Below are 23,637 nucleotides of genomic sequence, written 5' to 3'. Positions count from 1 at the left end.
TTCTTTCTTTCTTTCTTTCTTTCTTTCTTTCTTTCTTTCTTTCTTTCTTTCTTTCCCATTCTTGGAATAAACAATCAAAAAGAAAGAGGAAAAAACAATTCAGAAAAAACTAACCAACACATAAATTGAGGTTGATAGCATATGCCATATTTCAAATCCTATGCAAGAAGGGAGAGAGAAGTACATTTTTTTTCATCTCTTTTCCAGGACCTAGCTCCTTGGTCATTATAATTATATATAAGCTTCATGTGCTTATATCAGATTGTCAACCTGGAAGGTTTTGATGATACTGTAAAACTGCACTAATTCAGATTCATTGAAGAAAGCTTATTTCAATTAAAAAATTCTAACTATGAAAATACTTTGAAAGGTTATGGTTTATTAATTTCAATAATCAGTCTGTCAATCAAAAATCATTTATTAGTCTGAGTATATATGAGACATTGTGTTAGGAGTTGGAGACACAAAAACAAAAATGAAAATGTCTCTAGGATTTTGTGCTCTAAAATAACAAAAATTAAACATAAAATATTGTTTCATAGAGATCCTACCATAGAGAACCATCTAATAAGTAAGTAGGAATAAGAGTTAGCCAATGAGTAAATGATACATTGTTTAATGAAAACAGGTACAGTCATAACATCTGTTTTAGGAGCATTTGAAAACAGTTTATATACTTATATACTTAACCACTGTGAAAATACATCTTTCATTTAATTATTTATTCATTTATTGAAGGATTGGTTTTTAGCAAACTCCATCTTCATAATGCAGTGGTAGACTTTAACCCTGCATATAGCTGAATTGTCACTCATTCTGTAACAGTACAGTTCAAATTAATGAGCTTTTGCTCTAATTTTCTCCTTGCAGATAATTATTTAGCTAATCTGAGTACAAGAGCCTTCATTACAGCCTTTCTGCCAATGGTGATTGGATTTCTCCCATAATCATTGCTAGGCATAAGCTTTGTGTGCCTCTTTTCCATACTGTCCTGCCCCAAATCAGTACTACAGATGCATTATTCTCCTTCTGACCTCTTTCTTACTCAATTGTTGGAAAACAACATTCCTCCATGTGCAAATGATTTGTTTCTCTTGGTGTTTGGGAGATTCCTAAACTGCCTTTTTCTCTGCAGCAAACACCTATCTGTTCCAGGTTGCTGCCTCACCTCTGGATAAGCACATCTTGTGTTTATTTTACTTTTCAGAGAGACAGAAATTCCATTATTGGTGATGAATATAGGTGGCCTCACATTATCCCTTATGTCCTTGAAGATAGTCTGGGTAGGTATTTAATTTTGACTAGACTCCTTCTCCCTTCACCCTCTATTTCAGAGTCTCTGGATTCCTTCAGTCTCCAGCCTGTAGGTACCATGAACTGTTGAGTTCAGATCCCTTTGTGTCAGAAGAGAAAAATGCTTTTGTTTTTATTTCTCTCATAATAGCATTTACCTTTCAAAGATGTTGTGAGTGTCAAATGAGATAGTATTTGTGAAGTGCTTAGCACAGTGCCTGACACATAAAGAAATGCTAGTTCTTATGATGATGAAAGATTCATCTGCACAGAGGCAGAAGTTGAAACCATGGAACTGAATGAGTCTGCCAAAGGCGAGAAAGAGGAGAGGACCAACTTTGAGGAGTACTTATGTTAAAGGCTTAGGATGAGGGTCAGGAATGAGTAAAGAAGACAGAAAAGGAGAGGTTAGAGAGGCAGGAGGAGAACTAGGAGAACACGGAATCTCTGAAGCCAAAGGATGAGAAATTATGAAGAAGGGAGAGCCAATTATAGGGTCAAAAGCTGCAAAGTCCAAGAAAGATGAGACCTGAAACAGGACTTTAGAATTTGGCCATTGGTAGCCTTTGAGAGTCAGATTTAAAAAATGTTTTAAAATTCTTAATATTTTACTTATGGTTACATGATTCATGTTGTCTTGTTCCCCTTTTCCCTCCCCCTCCTGGAATTGACAAGCAATTCCATTGAGTTACACATCTATTATCTGAGAGTCAGATTTTAACATGGGGTAAAGTCCCACTCTAAATCCTTGATCCAACTGGTGGTTAATAGTCACCGTTTTTGTCTCCTCTTTCTCTTCAGAAATTAATGCTAAGGGCGTTATACTGAATGCATTTGAACGGTACCGTTTAAAAACCTGCATCGACTTTAAGCCATGGGAAGGGGAGGACAACTATATCTCAGTGTTCAAAGGAAATGGGTAAGAAAAAGTTCTGACATTCTAAGAATTTCCTAAAAACATTAGCATGTGGTAAATCAAAGCAATTACCCCTATGCCCTTATTTCTATGTGCCATCTATGATTAGCTTGGGCAGATAGGTGGCCCTGTGGATCATGCTGGGCCTTTAATCAGGAAGACATATCTTCTTGAATTTACATCAGACCTCAGACACTTACTTAGCTATGTGACTCTGGGCAAGCCATTGCCTCAGTTTCCTCATCTGTAAATGAGCTGGGAAAGGAAATGGAAAACCACTTCAGGATCTTTGTCAAGAAAACCCCAAATGGGATTATGAAGAGTTGAACACTACTTAAAAATCAAAAAAATGTTTGGTTTATGCCTGGAATGTAGCATAGGAAGACAGGGTAGGAGGAGATGGCCTGGATCTTGTTAAAAAAAACCCAACAACTTTGAGAATTATTATACACTTATCTCCCATACCTACAGCCCCAAACACCCATGTTTTCTTTTCTTTTTTTAAACTCTTACCTTGGGGGCAGCTGGGTGCTCAGTGGATTGAGAGCCAGGCTTCTGGTTTCCCATTATTTATTTATTTATTATCTATCTATCTATCTATCTATCTATCTATCTATCTATCTATCTGTTTGTTTATTTATTTACTTTTTTATTTGTTTGTTTGCTTGTTTGCTTGCTCATTCATTCATTCATCCATTCATTTATTTATTTACTCGCTTATTTATTTATTCGTTCGTTCACTTATTCATTCATTCATTCATTTATTTATCCATTCATTCATTCATTCATTCATTCATTCATTCATTCATTCATTCATTCATTCATTCATTCATTTATTTAAAGCCCTTGCCTTCCATCTTGGAGTCAATACTGTGTATTGGGTCCAAGGCAGAAAAGTGGTAAGGGTAGGCAATGGGGGTCAAGTGACTTGCCCAGGGTCACACAGCTGGGAAGTGTCTGAGGCCGGATTTGAACCTAGGACCTCCCGTCTCTGGGCCTGGCTCTCAATCCACTGAGCTACCCATCTGCACCCACCATATTTTCAACAAGGAAAGAAGGAAGAGAATTTTCTCTCCTTTCTCTTCTGTGTATGTATTTGGATGCTATTGGTATTTGTTGTAATCTGCTTTGTCCATTTATTAATGAACTACTATATACAAAACACTGTGATATGATATGATAGATATGATATGATAATTATCAAAGGTGATCAAAGGTGATGAAGACGGAACCCATCCTGATATCATTCCATTAATCAGCACTCTTAGGTCTTGTCATTCAACTGATTCCAAACCTTATAACCATAATCAGGCCTTTTTCCTCAATTAAATTCAGTAATTGTTTGTTGAATTGAATTGATCCATATTTTGTCCATAAGAGTCAATGTGATATAGTGGCTACAGAACTGACATAGAGGCCAGGAAGACCTGGGTTCAAGTTTTGCATTTGGCTGTGTGTGACCCTGGGCAAGTTACTTAACTTCTGAGTGCTCTAGATCAGAAGTGTCCGTTTCCAGTGCAGCCTGAACTAAATTAAAATGTAACTGGAAATATATATATGTAATAAAATAAATCAAAATTCAATAAGACATAAATAATGTTAATATGTGGTTTTGTAAGTCAGCTTGTAGACAGAAATCCTTATGTATGTTTTAGTGGCCTCTGTTTCTCCCTACATTGATGAAGAGAGTTTCTCAAGTTTCTTAGGTAAATGAAATCATAAGCCTAGTCTCTATCCCTCTGCTACAGTCATACTTAGAGAGACTTTGTCAAATGACTTTATGAAATTCAGGATACTAAATTTATGGCGTTTTCCTGAGCAACCAGTCAATAAACATTTATCAAGTACTGACTCTTTGACAGGGACTATACTAAGTTCTGGAGATATAAATAAGAAAAAGAAAGATAGTCCTTGTCTTTGAGGATCTTACAGTTGAAGGTAGAAGACACAACTCAAAAGGATGTTGGAAAAGAGTTTGGGGGTGAGCCACCAAGAGAAACCCTGCATGGGGGCATCATGGGTGTTGGAGTTCAAACCAATCAGAGCTGCAGCTGGAAAATAGAGTAGTCTGGTCAAAAAAGAAATGAGTTATTCTAATATTCCTTGTTTGTAATAAGCTCATTTGGCCCATAGTCATCATGATTTCCTCAAGTTCTCTCAAACTACACATTTAATAATTATTTCTAGAACTGCATCCAATTGTTGATCTGAATGTTCAGTTCATGGGTCTGTAGTTTTACTCATCTGTCCTCTATTCCTTTGAAGAGGGAAGGACATTGGTTTATCTCCAGTCCAGTGGTACCTTTTCTGGTTTACCACAGTTTCTCCAAGGCAATTTCCATCTCTTAAGCACTCCTGCAAAATCTTTCATTGCTCTGAGTGGTGTCACATAATACTCACGCTTATCTTGAGAACTTAACTTTTAGAAACTCACTTTTGTCCTATTCTCTTCATTCCAAAGATTCATATCCTTGATAGAAAAAATTGAAGCAAAGCAGGAAATGAAATTTCATTTTCTTTCTTTTTTTTTTTCTGCATCTGATCTCTATGTCATGATTTGTATTTTCTGAAAAACTCAGATTGTTCTGAGCTTTCACCATCCTGGTAATTTTTACAATTATATGTGCTTTTTCATTTTTATTCTTGACATCATTTAGTTCTAATGAGATAATTTTTAAAAAGCTGAGGTGAGGAGACAGCTAAGTGTTTTTGTGGATAGAAAATCAGGCCAGGATATAGGAGGTTCTGGGTTCAAATCAGGTCTCAGAAACTCTCTAGCTGTGTGACCCTGGGCAAACCATTTAATACCTATTGTCTAGCCCTTCCTGCTCTTCTGCCTTAGAATCAATTGATTCTAAAATTTGAAAAGTAATGGTTTAAAAAAAATAAATGAAGGGCACCTGGGTAGCTCAGTGGATTGAGAGTCAGGCCTAGAGACAGGAAGTACTAGGTTCAAATCCGGCCTCAGCCACTTCCCAGCTGTGTGACCCTGGGCAAGTCACTTGACCCCCATTGCCCACCCTTACCACTCTTCCACCTATGAAACAATACACCGAAAGTTAAGGGTTTAAAAAAAAAATAAATGAAAAAGCAGAAGAAAACTGCAGTGTTTTTTTTTTTTTCCAAACTGAGGGCTGGGGGGAATTATTCCAACCTATTATTCTTCCACCTCTATGTCCATCACTAAGGAAAAGATACATATGAAGAAAAGGCTTATATGGTAAATTTACTGACAATGAACTAAGAAGACATAATATTTCAGTCCAAGTCTCTAGTCCACCCTAAATGTGAGCTTTCTCTATAGAGAGGATACTGTCTCAACCCGTTATTGGCTTATGGCCCAGAACATGTATTACCTTGCAAGAGTGTTAGAGCCTTGTGCTACTCTTATAGAAAGGTTTTATTGATTTTTTAAAATATCGTCACCACTTTCTACTGTCAAGGCCCAGAAGAGCAATTTTCTCTAGTCATTTACTCTACCTATTGGAAGATAAAATTAGTAAATTATGTAGACCATGGGAAAAAGCAAAAGTAAAATTCTCAAACATAATGGTTGTACATTCTGAGCATAGTTAAAAGCATTGGATGACAGAATCAGGATCTCGAAAGAACTTATCTAATGAGAGAATTTACATAGATAAAAGGGAAATGCTCTCCTCTGACATAGATGTTAAACAACTTACTCAGGGCCACACAACTATTAAGGGTTAGAGATAGATTTGAACTTATCTCTTTCTGAGTTAAAATTGGGCATTACTCTATAAGATGAAATTTAATAGTGAGCAATATGAAGATTGGTTAAAGAATCTGGGAATGTTCAATTTAAATGAGAAAATATTAGTTGTGGTGATGGGGTACAATAATTGTTTTTAGGTATTTGAAGGGCTGCATCACAAATTTCATATTGCTTGATTTTCTAAAAAGTATATATTAGATCCCTATTTTTCATTCAGAATCTTCCTGTTTGTGAAGTTCTACTTAAAATTCTACGTTAAAAAGTTTCATTAGTTCCATTTTTCTTTTCTAATCTTTTCATTCTTTTTTGGTAGCATTACTATTATTAGTCTCCTTCTTCTCTGCTCCCAATTAAGTCAGAAAATATCTGCTCTTTGCAACAAATAAGCATAGTTAATCAAAACAAATCCACACCTTATCCATGTCAAGCCCCCCACAAAACAAAACCTATGCCTCCTCTATACATTGAGTCTGTTTTTTGCTATCAGTAGGTAATGTGAGCAATTTTTTTTAAATAGCAGCAGAGATCTCACTTTTTCCCCCTCATTTTAAAAAATGTTTTGATTTTGCTCTATTTTTTTCTTGTTGTTTTATGACATTACTGACTTCTGTTTGGTCTATTCTAATTTCAAGTTGTTTTATATATAGTTTACCACTTTTTTCTTTTAAGCTATTTATTCTTCTAATTCTTTCCTTCAAAGCTTTCATCTTATTATTCATCTTGTTTCATTTCTTCTAGGTATTAATATGGTCTTTGTAGAAAATGCTTTTTTTCCCTTTGAAACTCTCCTTGCAGTTGTTATGGAACTACTCTCTCCTTGTAGTGTGGATTTTGGGATGTCTCTGTATTGATTATACTTTTATAGTAGTCTGTGTCTTTTTCTTTTCTTTGTTTCTCTAGCCTTAGTTCCTGAATTAGGGCTTTATGCCATAATCATACTTTACCTCATACTCTGATTTCTGTTGAGATAGTCCACCTTGCTTAGTCATTTTAGTTCCTGTGCTGACCTCCACTTTAGATAGCATGTTTACACTAACATGCTAACAAGAGGAAGTTTTAGACCCTCCTTGATTTAAAAAAAAAAAATTATTTAGAGACTCTTACCATTTGTCTTAGAATTAATACTGTGTATTGGTTCCAAGGAAGAAGAGTGGCAAGGACTAGGCAATGGGGGTAGAGGGACTTGCTAGGAAGTAGTTGAGACCATATTTGAACCCAGGACCTCCCATCTCTAGGCCTGGCTCTCAAGCCAATGAGCCATCTAGCTGTTCCCTGCCCTCCTTGATCTTTGAGGTTCATAGCACTGGGTCTTCATGGCCTTTTTCCGAATTTCAGGACTAAGTGCCAGAAAGTTTGGGGCATGGGCACTTGGTCTGCCCCAGTCTGAGTGCTACAGGCTCCATATATATACCACTGCCATTTTATTCTACACCATTGGTTTCTAAGATCTCTTGGACTTTCTTATGGGGGCCCTCTCCACTTGTTCCTTTCAAATAGAGAGCGTTACAGGTTTTAACTATCTCTGGCCCATCTCTGGTTGTTTTGTTAAACCGTTTATGAACTATTCGAGGGTGAATCATTAGTGCTTAACCATGCCAACTCATCATGCTCCTGGTATCATCTCTAGTAGATGTGTTGCCGGTGCATTTAATGCCCGTCATCTTACTACCTTGTGCTCTGTCTTTAGGTGCTATTCTTCTGTAGGAAACAGACACGTTGGCAAACAGGCACTCTCCATAGGAGCCAATTGTGACAGAATTGCAACAGTTCAACATGAGTTCCTCCACGCCCTGGGATTCTGGCATGAGCAGTCCCGTTCAGACCGAGATGACTATGTTATAATAATGAAGGACAGAATTCAGGAAGGTATGTTCTCCTTTTTTCCTTTTTGTGTAAGAAAGTTTAGGACTAGAGACAAGTGGATGTGTCTCCTTTTGGTTATTAGTGGTTCAACAAATTTGTAGTAAAGATTTATTATATGCCAGCATTGTGCAAATAACTAGTGTTTGTCAAAGAAAGACAAAAAAAAAAGTGTTCCCTGCCCTAAAGGAGCTCACATTCTAATGGGGGAGACAACATGCAAACAACTATTTCCATTCAAGACATATGGTGTAAATGGGAAGAACTATCAAAGAGAAGATACTAGCAATAAATGAAGGAGAAAGGTCAATTAAAGGTAAGATTTTTCTCCAAGTAGGGAGTTCTCCAGGAACTTGGTCAGCCAGAAATTATCATCTTCCCCCAGCTACCCTCAACTACTGGAAGGAGGCAGCAGCACCAAGTACTGCACTGTCCTTCCCTCCCCGGAGGCTTGAAACCTGAAACCTAAACTGCACAAAGAAATACCAGCTGCTCACTGTTAGGTCTTCCTCCCTCTAACCAGAGAGAAAGCTGGGATGTGAACCCTTTTTTAATCTTCAACTTTCCAACTTGATAATGGCTCTGTTCACTACTTCCGGGAGCCTATTCAGTCAAAGTTCTGGCTGTTGCCATTTCCCAGGAATATGCACAGCCCTTCAACACAGTGAGAGGTTAAGGAGATCAGGAGGCAAATAATTTTGTTGCAATTTAGCAGTTAGGTGCTCTGCTACTCTTGAAACTAGAGTTTGACATCAGGAGAAATGTTAAATATTTAAAGTCCAGATAGATATGAGAATAGACTGCAACTGAGATTAAGATCTAGTCATATAATACAGTTCTTAATAAACCCATTAATTCTAAAAAACTACTGTACAGTAAAATGTTAAGTTACTTGAAGGCAAGGACTGATTTATTTTTATTTTTATTTTGAATATTTTCCAATACTTAAGTTTCATGTTCTTTCCCTCTCCCCCAACCCCCTCCCCCAGCCAATACACAATTCCACTGGGTTTTACATGTATCATTGATGAAGACCTAATTCCATATTATTGATAGTTGGACTAGAGTTATCATCTAGTATCTACATCCCCAATAATATCTCCAACAGCCATGTGTTCAAGCAGTTGTTTTTCCTCCGTGTTTCTCCTCCCACAGTTCTTCCTCTGAATGTGGCTAGTTTTCCTTCTCATAAGTCCCTCAGCCTTGCTCTGGATTCTTGCATTGCTGCTAGTAGAGAAGTCCATTATGTTTGATTGAACCACAGTGTATCAGTCTCTGTGTACAAATGTTCTCCTGGTTCTGCTCCTTTCACTCTGCATTAATTCCTGGAAGTCGTTTCAGTTCACATGGAATTCCTCCAGTTCTTTATTCCTTTTAGCACAATAGTATTCCATCATCAACAGATACCACAATTTGTTCAGCCATTCCCCAACTGAAGGGCATCTCCTCATTTTTCATTTTTTTTCCTACTGTTACTATTAAAAATAATAAAGACTGATATAATAATAGAAATTAGTATTTTAATTAAAGCCATGCTGATAGGGATAAAGTCATTAGACCACGCGCTGTAAGAATTCAAACTGCCGCCCCAGCCATTATTGTTACCTCCTCACGCCCAGGTAGCTAAAAAGGAAGTTCAAAGTCACTTCCCCCTATTTAAAACTGGCGTCCCCATGCCCAAAGAACCGGAACCAGAAACCTGTTGGACCACGGGAAATGTAGTTTGATAGTTCCCACGTGTCCATAGAAAATTTATATACTTTTAGATGGCATCTCCCAAATTCCAATTTTATACTGCCACAAAGAGGGTGGCTATAAATATTTTTGTACACATATTTTCCCCTATGATCTCTATGGGGTACAAACCCAGAAGTGGATCAAAGGGCAGGCAGTCTTTTAAAGCCCTTTGAGTATAGTTCCAGATTGCCATCCAGAATGGTTGGATCAATTTACAGCTCCACCAGCAATGCCCCAATTTTTCCACATCCCCTCCAACATTTATTACTTTCCTTTGCTGTCATATTAGCCAATCTGCTAGGTGTGAGGTGGTACCTCAGAGTTGTTTTGATTTGCATTTCTTTAATTATAAGAGATTTAGAACACTTTTTTATGTGCTTATAGATAGTTTTGATTTCTTTATTTGAAAACTGCCTATTCATATCCCTTGCCCATTTATCAACTGAGAGATGACTTGATTTTTTTGTACAATTGATTTAGCTCCCTGGAAATCTGATGAATTAGACCCTTGTGAAAGGTTTTTGTTATAAAGATTTTTTTTCCCAATTTATTGCTTCCCTTCTAATTTTGATTGCATTGGTTTTGTTTGTACAAAATCTTTTTAATTTAATGTAATCAAAATTATTCATTTTACATTTTGTAATATTCTCTTTCTCTGGTGTCCTATCATATTCATCTCACATTCTCACCCTCTTTCTATGTATACTCCTTCTAACTAACCTAATAATAATACCCAAAGTTCTTTGGCATTACAAGAATCATTTCCCCATGCGGGGAAGTACACTGTTTAATTTTATTGAATGTCTTTTGATTTTTCTTTCCTGTTTACTTTTTTATAAACCTCTTGAGTCCTATATTTGAGAGTCAAATTTTCTATTCAGCTCTGGTCTTTTTATTAGGAATGTTTGAAAGTCTGTTACTTCATTGAATACCTATTTTTTCCCCTGAAGGCTTATGTTCAGTTTTGCTGGGTAACTGATTTTTGGTTGAAGTCCTAGCTCTTTTACTCTCTGGAATATATTCCAGGCCCTTTGATCCTTTAGTGTAGAAGTTGCTAAGTCTTGTGTTATCCTGACTGTGGCTCCTTGATATTTGAATTATTTCTTTTTGGCTACTTGCAATATTTTCTCCTTGACCTGGGAGTTCTGGAATTTGGCTATAATATTCCTTTGAGTTGTTCTTTTAGGATCTGTTTCAGGAGGTGATTGGTATATTCTTTCAATTTCTGTTTTGTACTCTGGTTCTAGAATTTCAGAGCAGTTTTCCTTGATTTTTTGAAAGATGATGCTTAAGCTCTTTTTTTGATCATGGTTTTCAGGTAGTTCAATAATTCTTAGATTATTATTCCTGTATTTATGTTTTAAGTCAGTTGTTTTTCCAATGAGATGTTCAACATTTTTTCCCATTTTTTTCATTCTTTTAACTTTGATTCTCTCCTGCTGTCTCATGGAGTCATTAACTTCTACTTTCCCAATTCTAATTTTTAAGGCATGTTTTTCTTGAGTGAGCTTTTGTACCTCCTTTTTCATTTGGTCAGTTCTACTTTGTAAGAAGTTCTTTTCCTCAGTGAATTTTTGTACCTCTTTTTCAAAAGGGCCAATTCTAGCTTTCAAGAATTTTTTCTTTTCAGTGTATTTTTGTATATCATTTTCCAATTGACCAATTCTTCTTTTTAAAGAATCCTGCTATTCTTTGGATTTTTGCATCTCCTTTAACAATTGGCCTATTCTGATTTTTAAGATATTAATTTCTTCAGAATTTTTTAAGCCTCTTTTTCCAAGTTGCTGATTTTTTTTCATGATTTTCCCATGTCACTTTCATTTCTTTTGCCAATTTTTCTTCTGCCTCTCTTATTTGATTTTTAAATCCTTTTTTGAGCTCCTCCATTAATTCTTTTTGGGCTTGTGTGTAATTAATATTTTTCTTGAGTGCTTTGGATGCAGCAATACTGACTTTGTTGTTTTCTTCTGAGTATGAGTGTACCCTGTCACCAAAATAACTTTCTATGTTGAGTTTCTTTTTCTTTTCGTTTGCTCATTTTCCTACCTTTTTCTTTTCTTTTAGTTTAAAAAACTGTTAAAGTTGGGCTCTGGAGCTGTGGTAAAGGGAATACAGTTCTAAACTTCAGGTTCCCAGAGCTGGCACTGGGGATCTTTCTGCTTTCAATTCCTCCAAGGTAGTATGATGTAAGGAGAAGTTTGTTTAGTACTTTCCTGGCCTGTGCTCTAAGTTTTTGAGTAACCCCAAGCATTCTTTTACCCCTTGAAACTGTGATCAGGGTCTTGTACTCACCTGTGACTGCAAATGCTGGTGTCTGCTGGTGCACCTTCTCACCCTGTGACTATGCCTCAAGACTGAGACCTGTTTCTGAGTATGAACAATGTGACAAGAGTCTTCCATTCAGAGTCATCAAAGGGACCCATATAATCTTCTGAGCAGTTGTCTGATTCCCTCTTACTTATCATCTGTGGCTGAGAGTTCTGGAAGTCTCTACTGCTGCTTTAGTTGTGCCTAAGCCCTGTTGCCTTGGTGGGACCTGCCCTGACATGCTAAGCCCCACCTCCATCCTAGTACTCTAGATTCCTTGTGCTAGCATTCTAAATTGTTTTTGGCTGAAGAATTTCTTCACCTTGTCTTTTTGTGAGTTATATTGCTCCAGAATTTGTTTCGAAGCATTATATCATTGCTTTTTGGAGGGTAATTGATAGAAATCAGATGGGTCTCTGTATCTTTTCCACCATCTTGGCTCTCTACTATCTCTACCAATCAACTCCTCTGCTTTATGGCTAAATGATCTTCAATGAGTTGAACTAGATGGTCACTGAGATCCCTTCCAACTCTCTAATTCTGTGATCTCTGACAGTCATTTATTATTATTATTTTTTCAAGTTTCTTTAATTTTAATTTTGAATATTTTCCCATAGTTACATGTTTCATGTTCTTTCCCTCTCCCCCAAACTCCCCTTACCCCCCTTAGCCAACACACAATTCCACTGGGTTTTACATGTATCATTTACTAATTCCATATTATTGATAGTTGGACTAGAGTTATCATTTAGTGTCTGACAGTCATTTAACTTTATTGAATTTTAGTCTCCTCATTCATGAAATGGGCATATATATTATATTAAGTATACCATTGGGCTATTTGGGATCAAATGATCTAATGTATTGAAAAGTACTCTGCAATTATAATAAAGCACAACTGCTCTTCCTGTTTGTATCCCTTTCTGAATATCCCCCTGCTCTCTTCTGTGATGTTCTTTTCTTTGTTCTTTATTTTTGGCATCATTCTCAATACTTCCTCACAACTTTTACCTCTGCAATACTTCAGTCAATCATTAAGCATTTCTTAATCATCTGTTATGTGCCAGGCACTGTGATAAGTGCTAGAAAAGTAAAGAAAGCCTTTGAGGAACTCCAATCAAATCCCTAACTTGGTAACAAATAGTCAAGCAAATAATAGCACTCAATATAGTAGGTGGTCCTGTGAGTCCAGAAGACTCAAGATTAGCTTTGTGTTTGAGGGGTTAGTCATTGAGTTTCTCAGTGCACCCAAGTAATTCTCTAAGGCCAAAAATTACACCTATGTTGTTGGGCTACATTGATGGGAAAGAGTTTCCTCATTGGTGGCATCTCATATTGATGAAATCAGAAACATGAGCCAAACTGAACTGTGTAAGAAAATATTTTTCACAGATGCCTTGCATTTGCTAGAGGATAACCTATGAAAGCTTTAAACATTTTATGTTATTTACATAGTTTATTTTATTTTTTATTATTTTAGGGAAAGAGCACAATTTTAATACTTATGATGATAAGGTATCAGACTCTCTGAATGTTCCTTATGACTACACATCTGTGATGCACTATAGCAAAACTGCCTTCCAAAATGGAACAGAACCAACAATCGTGACCAGAATCCCTGATTTTTTGGATGTGATCGGGCAACGAATGGATTTCAGTGATTATGACCTTGAAAAATTGAATCGACTCTACAACTGCTGTAAGTATCCTGGTCTCTAGGGAACCATGGCGATGTCCTCCATCTTAGTGGGGAAAAGTTTCAGTCTGTTTGGTTCTTGTAATTAAGAAAAGTTTAGTCATAATGAAAACTGGGGGAAGAACAATTAGAATTAAATCTGCATAGGTAGGTTGGGGTAGTGGGCTTGAAAATCAGAAAACTAAGAAACAAGTGCTGTCTATGATATTTATTAGCTATGTCACCTTGAGAAGTCACTTACATCACTTTCCTCCCCTGTAAAATAAAGGTAATATTTGATTTAGCAACCCCAAAGGTTTATTGTGAGAAAGACTGTAAATTACAAATAAGCACTTAATCGTGACTTATAATTGAATCAATATTACTAGAATGAGATCTCATTGGCAGAGAGAATGCCTTCCCAATGAGAAAGGACTCTCTGTCAGTGAAGTTCAGAGTCTATAATTTATAGTCCTAGACTGCTGTCTTGGGTATAGAGAAGCTAAATGATTTTGCCTAGAGTGATTCCCATTAGATGTGAGATCAAGGATTGCTTTCCCCTATCCTTTCTAGCTCTTAGCACAGTGCCTGGCATCTAGGAAGTGCTTAATAGCAATCAGTGCCACTTGACCTACTGACTGATAGAAGCAGGACTTTGAGCACAGATTCTCCTGATTCCCAAACTAACTCTCTAAAGCCACCACACTGACTCCCTTAAACACTATGTAGCTACAATGTAGATGTAATTGTAATCTTATAAACAGGTCGTCTCCTTTGTGGGATATGGATTTATACATGTCCTTGTGAATGTAAATTTGGCATCGATTTCTATCACACGGGTTTCTGAAGGACTACTACAGGGCCAGGAATATCCATTTGATACATCAAAAGCTATTTTCAGAAAGGATTTCAGACAGTACTTACTGGATAACAATAAAATGAATAGATTTCTAAAGAGGAGGGATGAAAGAAGCTGGGCTATTCTCAGTAATTTGAGGATAAAAGAAGTATGCCCCAATTCAACCCATGCTTTAAAAAATATCTTCACGTTAGGGCAGCTCTGCCTAGCTATGGTACTCCTTTCTATTTTGACTATATGAGTTAACATTAATCAGAGCTGCTCCGGGCACTCAAAGCCCAATACTTGCTGGGGTGTTTTACCCTCTCAATGCCTTTCTTCTTCCTAAATTTGATTGGATAGTGAACTAAAACTAGAATAAGAATTCACCCTTAATTAGAGAGTCACTCAATGATTTTTGCCTTCTATAGCTTCTTCCTTAACCTTTATGGACTCATGTGATTTTGAACTGGAAAATGTGTGTGGCATGATTCAAAATTCAGAAGATAATGCTGACTGGCAGAGGGTTTCACAGGTCCTTGGTGGTCCAGATACTGATCACTCAAACATGGGCCAGTGCAAAGGTAACTACTATGGGTGTGTCCAAATGGTTCTTGCCCTGCTTTCTTCAGCAGCACTCTTGGCATTTTCCTTTATCAGCCTAATCATGGAATCAGATATATGATCATAAAATTAGAACTGCAAAGTACATGAGAGGGTATTTGGTTCAGCCTCATCATTTACAAAGTTTACAGAGTTTGGGGCTCAGAGTCATACTGATATATAGTGCCTGAGACCTGATAGGAACTCAGGTCTTCCTGATTCCCAGATCAGGAAGTTTATCTTCTCTAAAGGAAGAGGCTGAATGTTGTCGAAAGGAAACATGGAGTCTTATTTCAAAGTTTTGTCCATCTTATTAGACTTATTATCTAGTTTTAAATTCATACTAAGAACAGTTTGGGAATTTGACTTATTACTAGGGTAAATTAAGGTCTTCTCCCTTATATCCTTCTGTATCTACAACATTCCACTGAATTTGGATTGTGGTTGGGTTGAAAGAACAGTGGCCCTGGCACTACAAGGTTCTGCATTCAAATCTACCTGTGATTTTACTATTTATAAGTCACTTGAACTCTTGGAGCTGAATTTCCTTATTTGTAAAATGAGAGTTGGATATGATGCACTCAGAGGTCTTTCTAGCTTTTTAAAATTTATAGTTCAGATACCAGGCTTATTTGAACCTGAAGAGAGATATCCTAAATAATTTGTGTGTGTGTGTGTGTGTGTGTGTGTGTGTGTGTGTGTGTGTGTGCGCCAGAGAGAGAGAGAGAGAGAGAGAGAGAGAGAGAGAGAGATTAAAGTATATAACTTTTTCTTTGAAAGATCTGATTGAGGGGATCAAAGTAAGTGAAAAACCTTGGCAAAAGACATCTCAGTTTTTTACTTCATGCTTTTCTTTGCAGTTTGGTTTGGACTAAAGTAATCTTAAAACAAAACACCACATGGCTAATCTCAAATTTTTGATGGTCTGTTTCTGGTAACAAATATGTAAAACCTGAAAGTAAAACTTAGGGTTGTTACACTAGTTCAAATGGTTGGTCAGAACACTAAGAGAGACAGAACTCCAGAGCTAAAAGGGGTCCCAGAACCATACCATCTTGTTCAACTCCATTTTACAGTTGAGTATACTGTGGTGCAGGGGAGACCAATGATTTGTGCAATGTCAATAGGGGTAGTGTCAGAGTTGAGATTTGAATCTATGTTCTCTAGTTGCTGAGACAATGTTCCTTCCACTGGAAAGTCATAAATAATTAGCTCTTCATAAATTGCAATCTAAGCCTTTGGAGTTCTCATTCTTAATTCCAGAGAATTATTATTGGGTGACTGGGGAGAATATGATAAGCAAAAGGGCAGATTCCTCTTGTGTGGAGAGGATAGGGAAATAGGAAGTTTAGGGAAGAGTGGGGCAGGTTGAAGCAACTATCTGAACTTAGGGGTTTTTTTTCCTTTTTCCTTATGCTTGAGATTATTGCTTCTAATCAGAGATAATTTGATAAGATTTTTCCCTTTAATTGCTGTATTATCTCTTCTACAAGATGTAAATTCGTAGAGGGCAGGGTCCATATTTTTAACACGTCAGTATTAATTTTGAACATAAGAAGGGCTGAACAAAAACTAATGGAGAAATCCATATGTAACTGGTAAAGAAGCAAATAGCCCCTTCTGACTAGTCCTATGAAGGTTAAATAATTAAAATTATAGTCAGAATATGCAAGCAGAAAGGAACTTTGGAAACATCTAGTACATCCTTTACAGTTTTGCAAATCTGAGGATTTTTACAATGAGAAAACTGAAGATCAGAAAAGGAAATGATTCATGCAATTTGGACCTCTTAAGATTGTATAGGTCAGAAGGGAAACTGAGGCAGGCATTTCACTCTACATGAAGAAATAAATCATAAAGGTCCATATCCTTCATCAGCTACATTTTTCTTTTCAAAGAGATATTTCATGTTTCCTTCTCTTTTTATTCTTTTGATTTTGCTTCATTATTTCTTGCTGTCTCATGAGACCACGAACTTCTACTTGCCCAATTCTAGTCTTTAAAAACTGATTTTCAGCTATGATCTTTTGATTTTCCTTTTCAGTTTGGCCCATCCTGCTTTTCATGGCTTCCAGCAGGTCAATTCTGTCCCCAATTTGCTTATTATTTCATGTACCTCTTTTTCCATTTGGGCAATTTTGTCTTTTAAGCTGTTATTTTCTTTTTGTATTACTTTCATTTTTTCCCCCACTTTTCTTCTCATTTTTTCCTTCTATCTTTCTTACTTGGTTCTTGAACTCCTTTTTGAGTTCCTCCAGAGCTTGTGACCAATTTCCATTTTTTTTTGAGAGTTTGCATGTGCTTGCTTGTTTCTTACTCTCTTCCATTACTTCTGTATTTTGCTCTTTTTCTTGACAGAAATTTTCCAGGGTCAAGAGCTTTTTTTGCTATTGTTTACTCCTTTTCCTGCTGGAGGATTGGAATTCCTGCATGTTGGTGGTCATTGCTATCTTGGTTTCTGTCTCACAGGGCTATGCCTTGGGACTATCTTCCCTTCTCTGCCAGAGGCCTGAGTGAGGACAGGTAGATCTGTGGTGTTTTTTGTATAGTATGTTTTAGAGCATTTTTTCCCTGAGGCTATCTTCCTCAGCTGCTGCTGCTGCCACTGCTGTGGGACTGAACTTCCCCCCACATGTGACTGACTAATATTTCATTTAGCATTAAATCAATAAGATACTTTTCTAAGTCCTGATTGTTGCTTAGGTTGTAAGCAAAAAAAAAAATTGAACTTATGATGGCTTAATGTATTAATAGTGATACCTTGTGAAATTTTCCTTCTAAAACCAGTGTCTTCAAGTCTCTAAATTCTTCTTTATTCTCTTCTAGGATCTGGTTTCTTCATGCACTTCAACAGTAACTCTGTGAATGTTGGGGGAAAGGCTCTCCTGGAAAGTCGAATATTGTATCCCAAGAGAGGGTTTCAGTGCTTGCAGTTTTATTACTACAACAGTGGAAACAAAGACGATCAGCTCAAGATCTATGTCAGGGAGTATACCTCAGTCAATGTTAATGGCTTTCTTTCTTTGGTGCATGAAGTGAAAGGTATGAGATTTCAATCTCAGATAATTAAGCTTGACTTTGATCTGAGATCTTCGGTAGCTCTTTGCTTCCTTTCCTACAACATACCAGAGTCTTTCCTCTTTTATAACACTGTACTTTTGGTTTTCCAATGGTTTGTGATGTACATGGGATTCTCAGCTAGAAGAGACCTTAACGTTTATCTGGTTTGGGACTTTAATTTTTTATTTTGCCTTCTCTTTTCCTTGCTTAGCTTTTGTTAGTAAACACCTGTTCCAATGCCAGACAATCATTTTTTATTTAAAAAAAAAAAAGGGACTTGACCTACAGATCTTGCTATTATCAACAGGCCAAAGGAGCCTTTCTGGAATTTCTACTTGGAGGACTTGAGGTTAAAGCTCATATTGTTGCCTCTGGAATAATTTAGAATTTAGGATCTCTGAAACGTGATGGACTCTGGAAACCCTTTCAGTCTAGTCTAGAGTTCCCTTTGGTAGTAATTTTCTATAGTGGAAGAGAATCTGTCTTCCTAATCAAGTGCCAGTTGTGCTGCTTTATTTTATTTTGGTCTGGACCTGGGGTTTAGCTGTTCATATGGGACTTCTGATTAAGGAAATCTTCCCCTCTTTCACCAAGCCAGATCAGGCACTGCACTGAATTTCTTAGAGGGTTGCCAGGGACACACTGGAAGGTTAAAGGACTACCCAGTACTACATAATCAGTATGTGTTTGAGACAAGGATTGAAACGAGGTCTTCTTGACTCTAAGCCTGGCTCTGTATTCACAATACCATGATGCCTCTTCCTTCTCCGTATTATATATATTTATTTTTAAAAAAATCTCTTATCTTCTGTTTTGGAATCCATACTAAGTACAGATTCCAAGACGAAAGAGTGGCATGGGCTAGGCAATTAATGTTAAGTGACTTGCTCAGGATCTCACATAGCTAGGAAGTATCCAAGGTCATATTTGAACCCAAGTCTTCTTGACTTCTATCCACTGTGTTTACTACTTGTCCCCTTTCTACTTTGGTCATTTCTGTTTACTGCTTCACTGGCACAAATTTCTCAGTTCACTTCTTGACTCCTCAAGGACTTCTAGGAGGCCTTTTTTCTCAATGAGGTGTCTCAAATCTTAAATTTTTTCATTCTTTTGATTTTGATTTATTATGTCTTGGTGTCTCATGAGGTCATTAGATTCTAATGGCCCAATTCTAATTTTTAAAGATTGAATTTCTTCCACATCTTTTGATTCTCCTTTTCCTTTTAGTCCATTCCTCCTTTCAAGTCATCCTTCTCTTCCAGTTTTTTTGCATCATTTTCCAGCATGTCAATTCTGGCTTTCAGTGCCTGTGCCTCTGTTTCTGGATGACCTATTCTGCTTTTCAGATTACTATTTTCCTTTTGCCATTTTTCTTCAACCAGTCTTATTTGATTTTTAAATTCCTTTTTGAGTTCCTCTATAGCAGGGGTTGGCAACGTATGGCTCTCGAGCTATATCTGGCTCTTTTGAGGGCCAGATATGGTTCTTTCTGTAGGAGCCATAAAGTCAATTTTTTTTCAGGCGCTGTTACAGGTGTGCACACTGTGAGCACTGTATGGCTCTCACGAAATTACATTTTAAAAAATGTGGCTCTCATGGCCAAAAAGTTTGCCGACCCCTGCTCTATTGCCTGCATCCAGTTCTCTGTTTTTTTTTTTCCCCCCGAGGCTTTGCTTGATATTTTCTGGATCTCATCCTCATCCACAGGTTCTGTTCTTTGGAACTCACCCCCAAAGAAGCTTTCCATTGTAGCTTTTTTGTTTTGTTTTGTTTTTTAATCTCTCCTGTTTACTCATTTTACTTACTTTTTTCTTCTTCTGCTCAATGGATTATATAAACTTTCCCTTCTGTTCATTTACTGAACCAGAGTGTTTGAGCTTTTCTGCCCTGAGGTTGAATCTTCTCTTTTCTCAATCCTTTGCTGGTAAATTGGATTCAACTGGTTGAGCTAACCTGTTGAGCCAGCCTGCCCTGGGGGAAATTTTTCACTGTAGCCAGTGGACTGAGGGTGTCTAGCCAGGTGGCTGCCCCGTTCCTCCCTGCCAGTCCTTATTATAGCCCTCCATCACATGTGGTGGGTCAGAGACAATCCTTGCAGCTACCTTCAAGTGCTGTTGTGAGGATCAAATGAATTATTTGTAAGGTGCTTTGCAAATTTTAAAGTGCTATATAAATTCTAGCTATGATTAGTATTCATTTTTACATTCTCAGGAGCAGGATGGAGATAGAACTTAATAGATGGATATGGTTGCTTGTTCAGTTCTGTAACTTTAAAATGGAATGGCTATTTCATGGGTTTCTGAAGAAGTGACGTCAGTATCTGGAAGTAAAATGTTTGGAATGGAGGGTGGATGGAACTATGATATAGTACTTTATTGACTTATGGACCACCATTTTGCCATGGAGGTTATGAACTATTCTTGCTCATTAGTATATAACTCAGTAATGATCTAACTTTGAAAAACTAACATTTCTCTTCTATTTCAGATGCACCCACAGGGACCTGGGAACTCTATTATGTGACACTGACAGTGACCAACAAATTTAGGGTAGTATTTGAAGGGACTCGGGGTCCTGGCACATCAGCTGGTGGCCTCTCTATTGATGACATTAATCTTTCAGAAACACACTGTCCTCATCATATCTGGAAGATAAGCAATTTCAGTAACTTATCAGGACCCCTCTTTAGCCCTCCATTTTACTCTCCCACAGGCTATGCCTTTCAGGTTCAGTTAGATATAAGTAGTCAGACTAATATAGGAATATATTTCTCCCTGATCTCTGGAGCCAACGATGAACAATTACAGTGGCCGTGTCCATGGCAACAAGCCACAATGACATTATTGGATCAAAATCCAGACATTCGTCGACGTATGTCCAACCAGAGGAGTGTGACTACTGATCCATTTATGACATTTGGTTTGTGATTTTTATTTTCTTTATTCCTTACACAATATATTCTTTACACTGGAAAGCTAGAGAGGGAGGGAGGAGAAAAGAAAGAAGGGGAACTAGAGTGGGAGTTGGGGGAAGGAAGGGAACTGGGCACACTAGATGACAGAGGAGGAGGCAGAAAGGTTTGGAGAGATAGTTGAGACAGAAGTGAAATGGTCATGGTTTGAGACCCTTCGGAAATGATGTTCTAAAATTATTCTTTTGAAATCATTCTTCCCCAAATTACATGGAAGAATAAACCAGAGATGTTGACTTACCACATTCTGCCAGTGCAGTACCTCCCCATATTCCTTCTGTGATCCAGTGCTACTTACTAAACATGGGACTCTGAGGACAGGGCAAGATGACAGGGTGAACTGACAATCTAAGTAGAATGTGTCATTTTTAGAGCCACAGAGAAGGGAATAGATCTATCTTCCATGGAGTCAGTACTAATTGCTTTTTTTTCCCCAGTGGACTGCTGAGTAACTAAAATAAGTCATAGTGGGGTCAGAATTCAAGGCATACTGAAAAGAGTTCTCCCTGCATGATCCTGGGAAAATTCCATTATATCCCTGTGCCCCATTTCCCTCATTCTTACAATGAGCGGGTTGGAATAGACCTTCGCTATGGTCTCTTCTGATTTTCAAGTTAGAAACCTCTATGCTAAAACTTAGTGACAGCACAAGCATTCCATGCTTTAGGAATATGGGCAGGCCTGGTCCAGTTTAAGAAAAAAGACCTTCCCCAAACGCTTAATTCTTTTTTTGAGCATCAGGGTATATTTCTGAAATTCCTTCAGATGGATCATAAATAGGGACACAAATAGGAAATAGCTTCCTTTTATCTCTTCAATAGGACTCATTGGTCTATATGTTTTTAATTTTTGAATGTATGTCGGGGAAGATGGAGCTCAGTCCCAGAAGTAGCAGAATATATATTTTTTAATGATCTCTCCTTCCCTTCCCTTCCTCCTGGTCCTTTTTGGTCTTCACCTGATATTCTATAATTATTCCCGGATGACTTGGGTCCCTTGTTTCCAGACTTCATTGGCATAATATATTTTTTTTTCTTGATGTCAAATTCCCTTGGAACTTTGTTCTCCAGCAAGTGTCAATCAACTAATTTGATGAATTTAATTAAACAAAATATTGTAACCTGCACTAATATGCTACTCAGCCATAATGAATCCTTAACCCAGTTAAAATGGGCATGTCTCCAGAAAGTCCTTAAAAAAAGCAATTTCAGTGATGGGAAGTAAAGTAGGTCAGTAGAACAGATGAATTGGGATTGGATTTTTGGAACCTCTTCAGTTTACACCACACTGGTGATCATCAGTTTAAGTTATGGAGTGGATCAGTTCTGTCTGCTATGTATTCCTCTGCCATCAAGTATTCAGTAACAATCTTCACAGATTTGGCAGAGAAAGTATCCCAGGCTGTAAGCACCATTTAGATGCATAATTTCCTTTCTAACTTCATGCATAGACCTTTGTATCTTTGCTTATTTTTTCTAACCTCACAAAACATGAACTTCCTGGACCTGACCTATAAATATGAATTGCTTTTTCAGATAATGGAAACTTTTATTGGGACAAGCCTTCCAAAGTAGGAGTGCCAGCAACTTTCCCCAATGGAACAGCATATTACAGGGGTCCAGATTATGGAACCAGTGTCTACATAACTCACCAACGGATGCAAAGCAGAGATTTTATCAAAGGAGATAATGTTTACCTCCTTTTGACAGTGGAAGGTATGTCAATCCAAGATAGCTCTCCTGAAGAAAATGTTTTGTTTTTCATTTTTCTTTCTTTCTTTCTTTTCTTTTTAAACCCTCACCTTTCATCTTAAAATCAATACTGTATATTGGTTCCCAGGCAGAAGTGTGGTAAGGGCTAGGCAATGGGGGTCAAGTGACTTGCCCAGGGTCACACAATTAGGAAGTGTCTGAGGCCAGATTTGAACCTAAGACCTCCCATCTCTAGACCTGGCTCTTACTCCATTGAGCCACCCAGCTGCCCCCAAAATGTTTTTCTTTATGTGGCAATAAATAGATAAGTGACTGTGTAGTTTTTGTTTTCTATTTTCAGGAATATGAGATGAGTTCTTAGGAGAAAAGGGTGGGGGTGGAGGAGAAGGGCAAGTCCAGACCTTCTTGAGATATTAATAGTATGAATAAAGTAATTTAACTGCAACACAATGAGTAAGAACCATGTCCAACTTATGGGAGATAGAGCTGCATATTGGAAAGGCCCTTGGTCTAAGAATCAATACTTCTTGGTTTTAGTCTAAGTTCTACTACTAATTCTCAATGTGACTAGTTTCCCTGTCTATAATAGATGAGTTCTAAGGCCTCTTTCACTTTTAAAGTTCTGTGAAATTTATTTCAGTAGCTAATTTAAACTCTGGCTATTGATTATCCTGTTGCAGAGAATGCACATCAAGATGGAAAAGGACAATCCCAGGTGTAGAAAGATTCAGAAGAAAAGAAGAGAAAATGTGTCATACATATTTTATGACATTTTATGTTTTAAAAACAAATGAAATCTGAGAAACTAGAGATTCTAAATCACAAGCCTATAATTTTCTTCCTTCCTTCCTTCCTTCCTTCCTTCCTTCCTTCCTTCCTTCCTTCCTTCCTTCCTTCCTTCCTTCCTTCCTTCCTTCCTTCCTTCTTTC

The 23,637-nt window shown here is 37.4% G+C and overlaps 1 protein-coding gene across 1 annotated transcript in view; it reads left to right on the top strand.

Annotated features, from left to right (window-relative positions):
- The window catches only part of MEP1B (meprin A subunit beta), a 46,934-nt gene that overhangs the window by 7,565 nt on the left and 15,732 nt on the right, over positions 1-23,637 (top strand). Inside the window, exons 5-12 of the mRNA XM_044682846.1 lie at positions 1,208-1,283; positions 2,095-2,212; positions 7,633-7,811; positions 13,330-13,548; positions 14,794-14,946; positions 17,792-18,007; positions 20,513-20,944; positions 22,532-22,746. Coding sequence (XP_044538781.1) covers positions 1,208-1,283; positions 2,095-2,212; positions 7,633-7,811; positions 13,330-13,548; positions 14,794-14,946; positions 17,792-18,007; positions 20,513-20,944; positions 22,532-22,746 — 1,608 coding nt within the window. The remainder of the gene's footprint in view (positions 1-1,207; positions 1,284-2,094; positions 2,213-7,632; positions 7,812-13,329; positions 13,549-14,793; positions 14,947-17,791; positions 18,008-20,512; positions 20,945-22,531; positions 22,747-23,637) is intronic.

This window comes from Gracilinanus agilis, chromosome 1 (genome assembly GCF_016433145.1).
Source record: "Gracilinanus agilis isolate LMUSP501 chromosome 1, AgileGrace, whole genome shotgun sequence".
Classification (NCBI taxonomy): domain Eukaryota; kingdom Metazoa; phylum Chordata; class Mammalia; order Didelphimorphia; family Didelphidae; genus Gracilinanus; species Gracilinanus agilis.
Note: the sequence above shows the minus strand (reverse complement) of the source record. Positions and strands in the feature narration are given on the sequence as shown.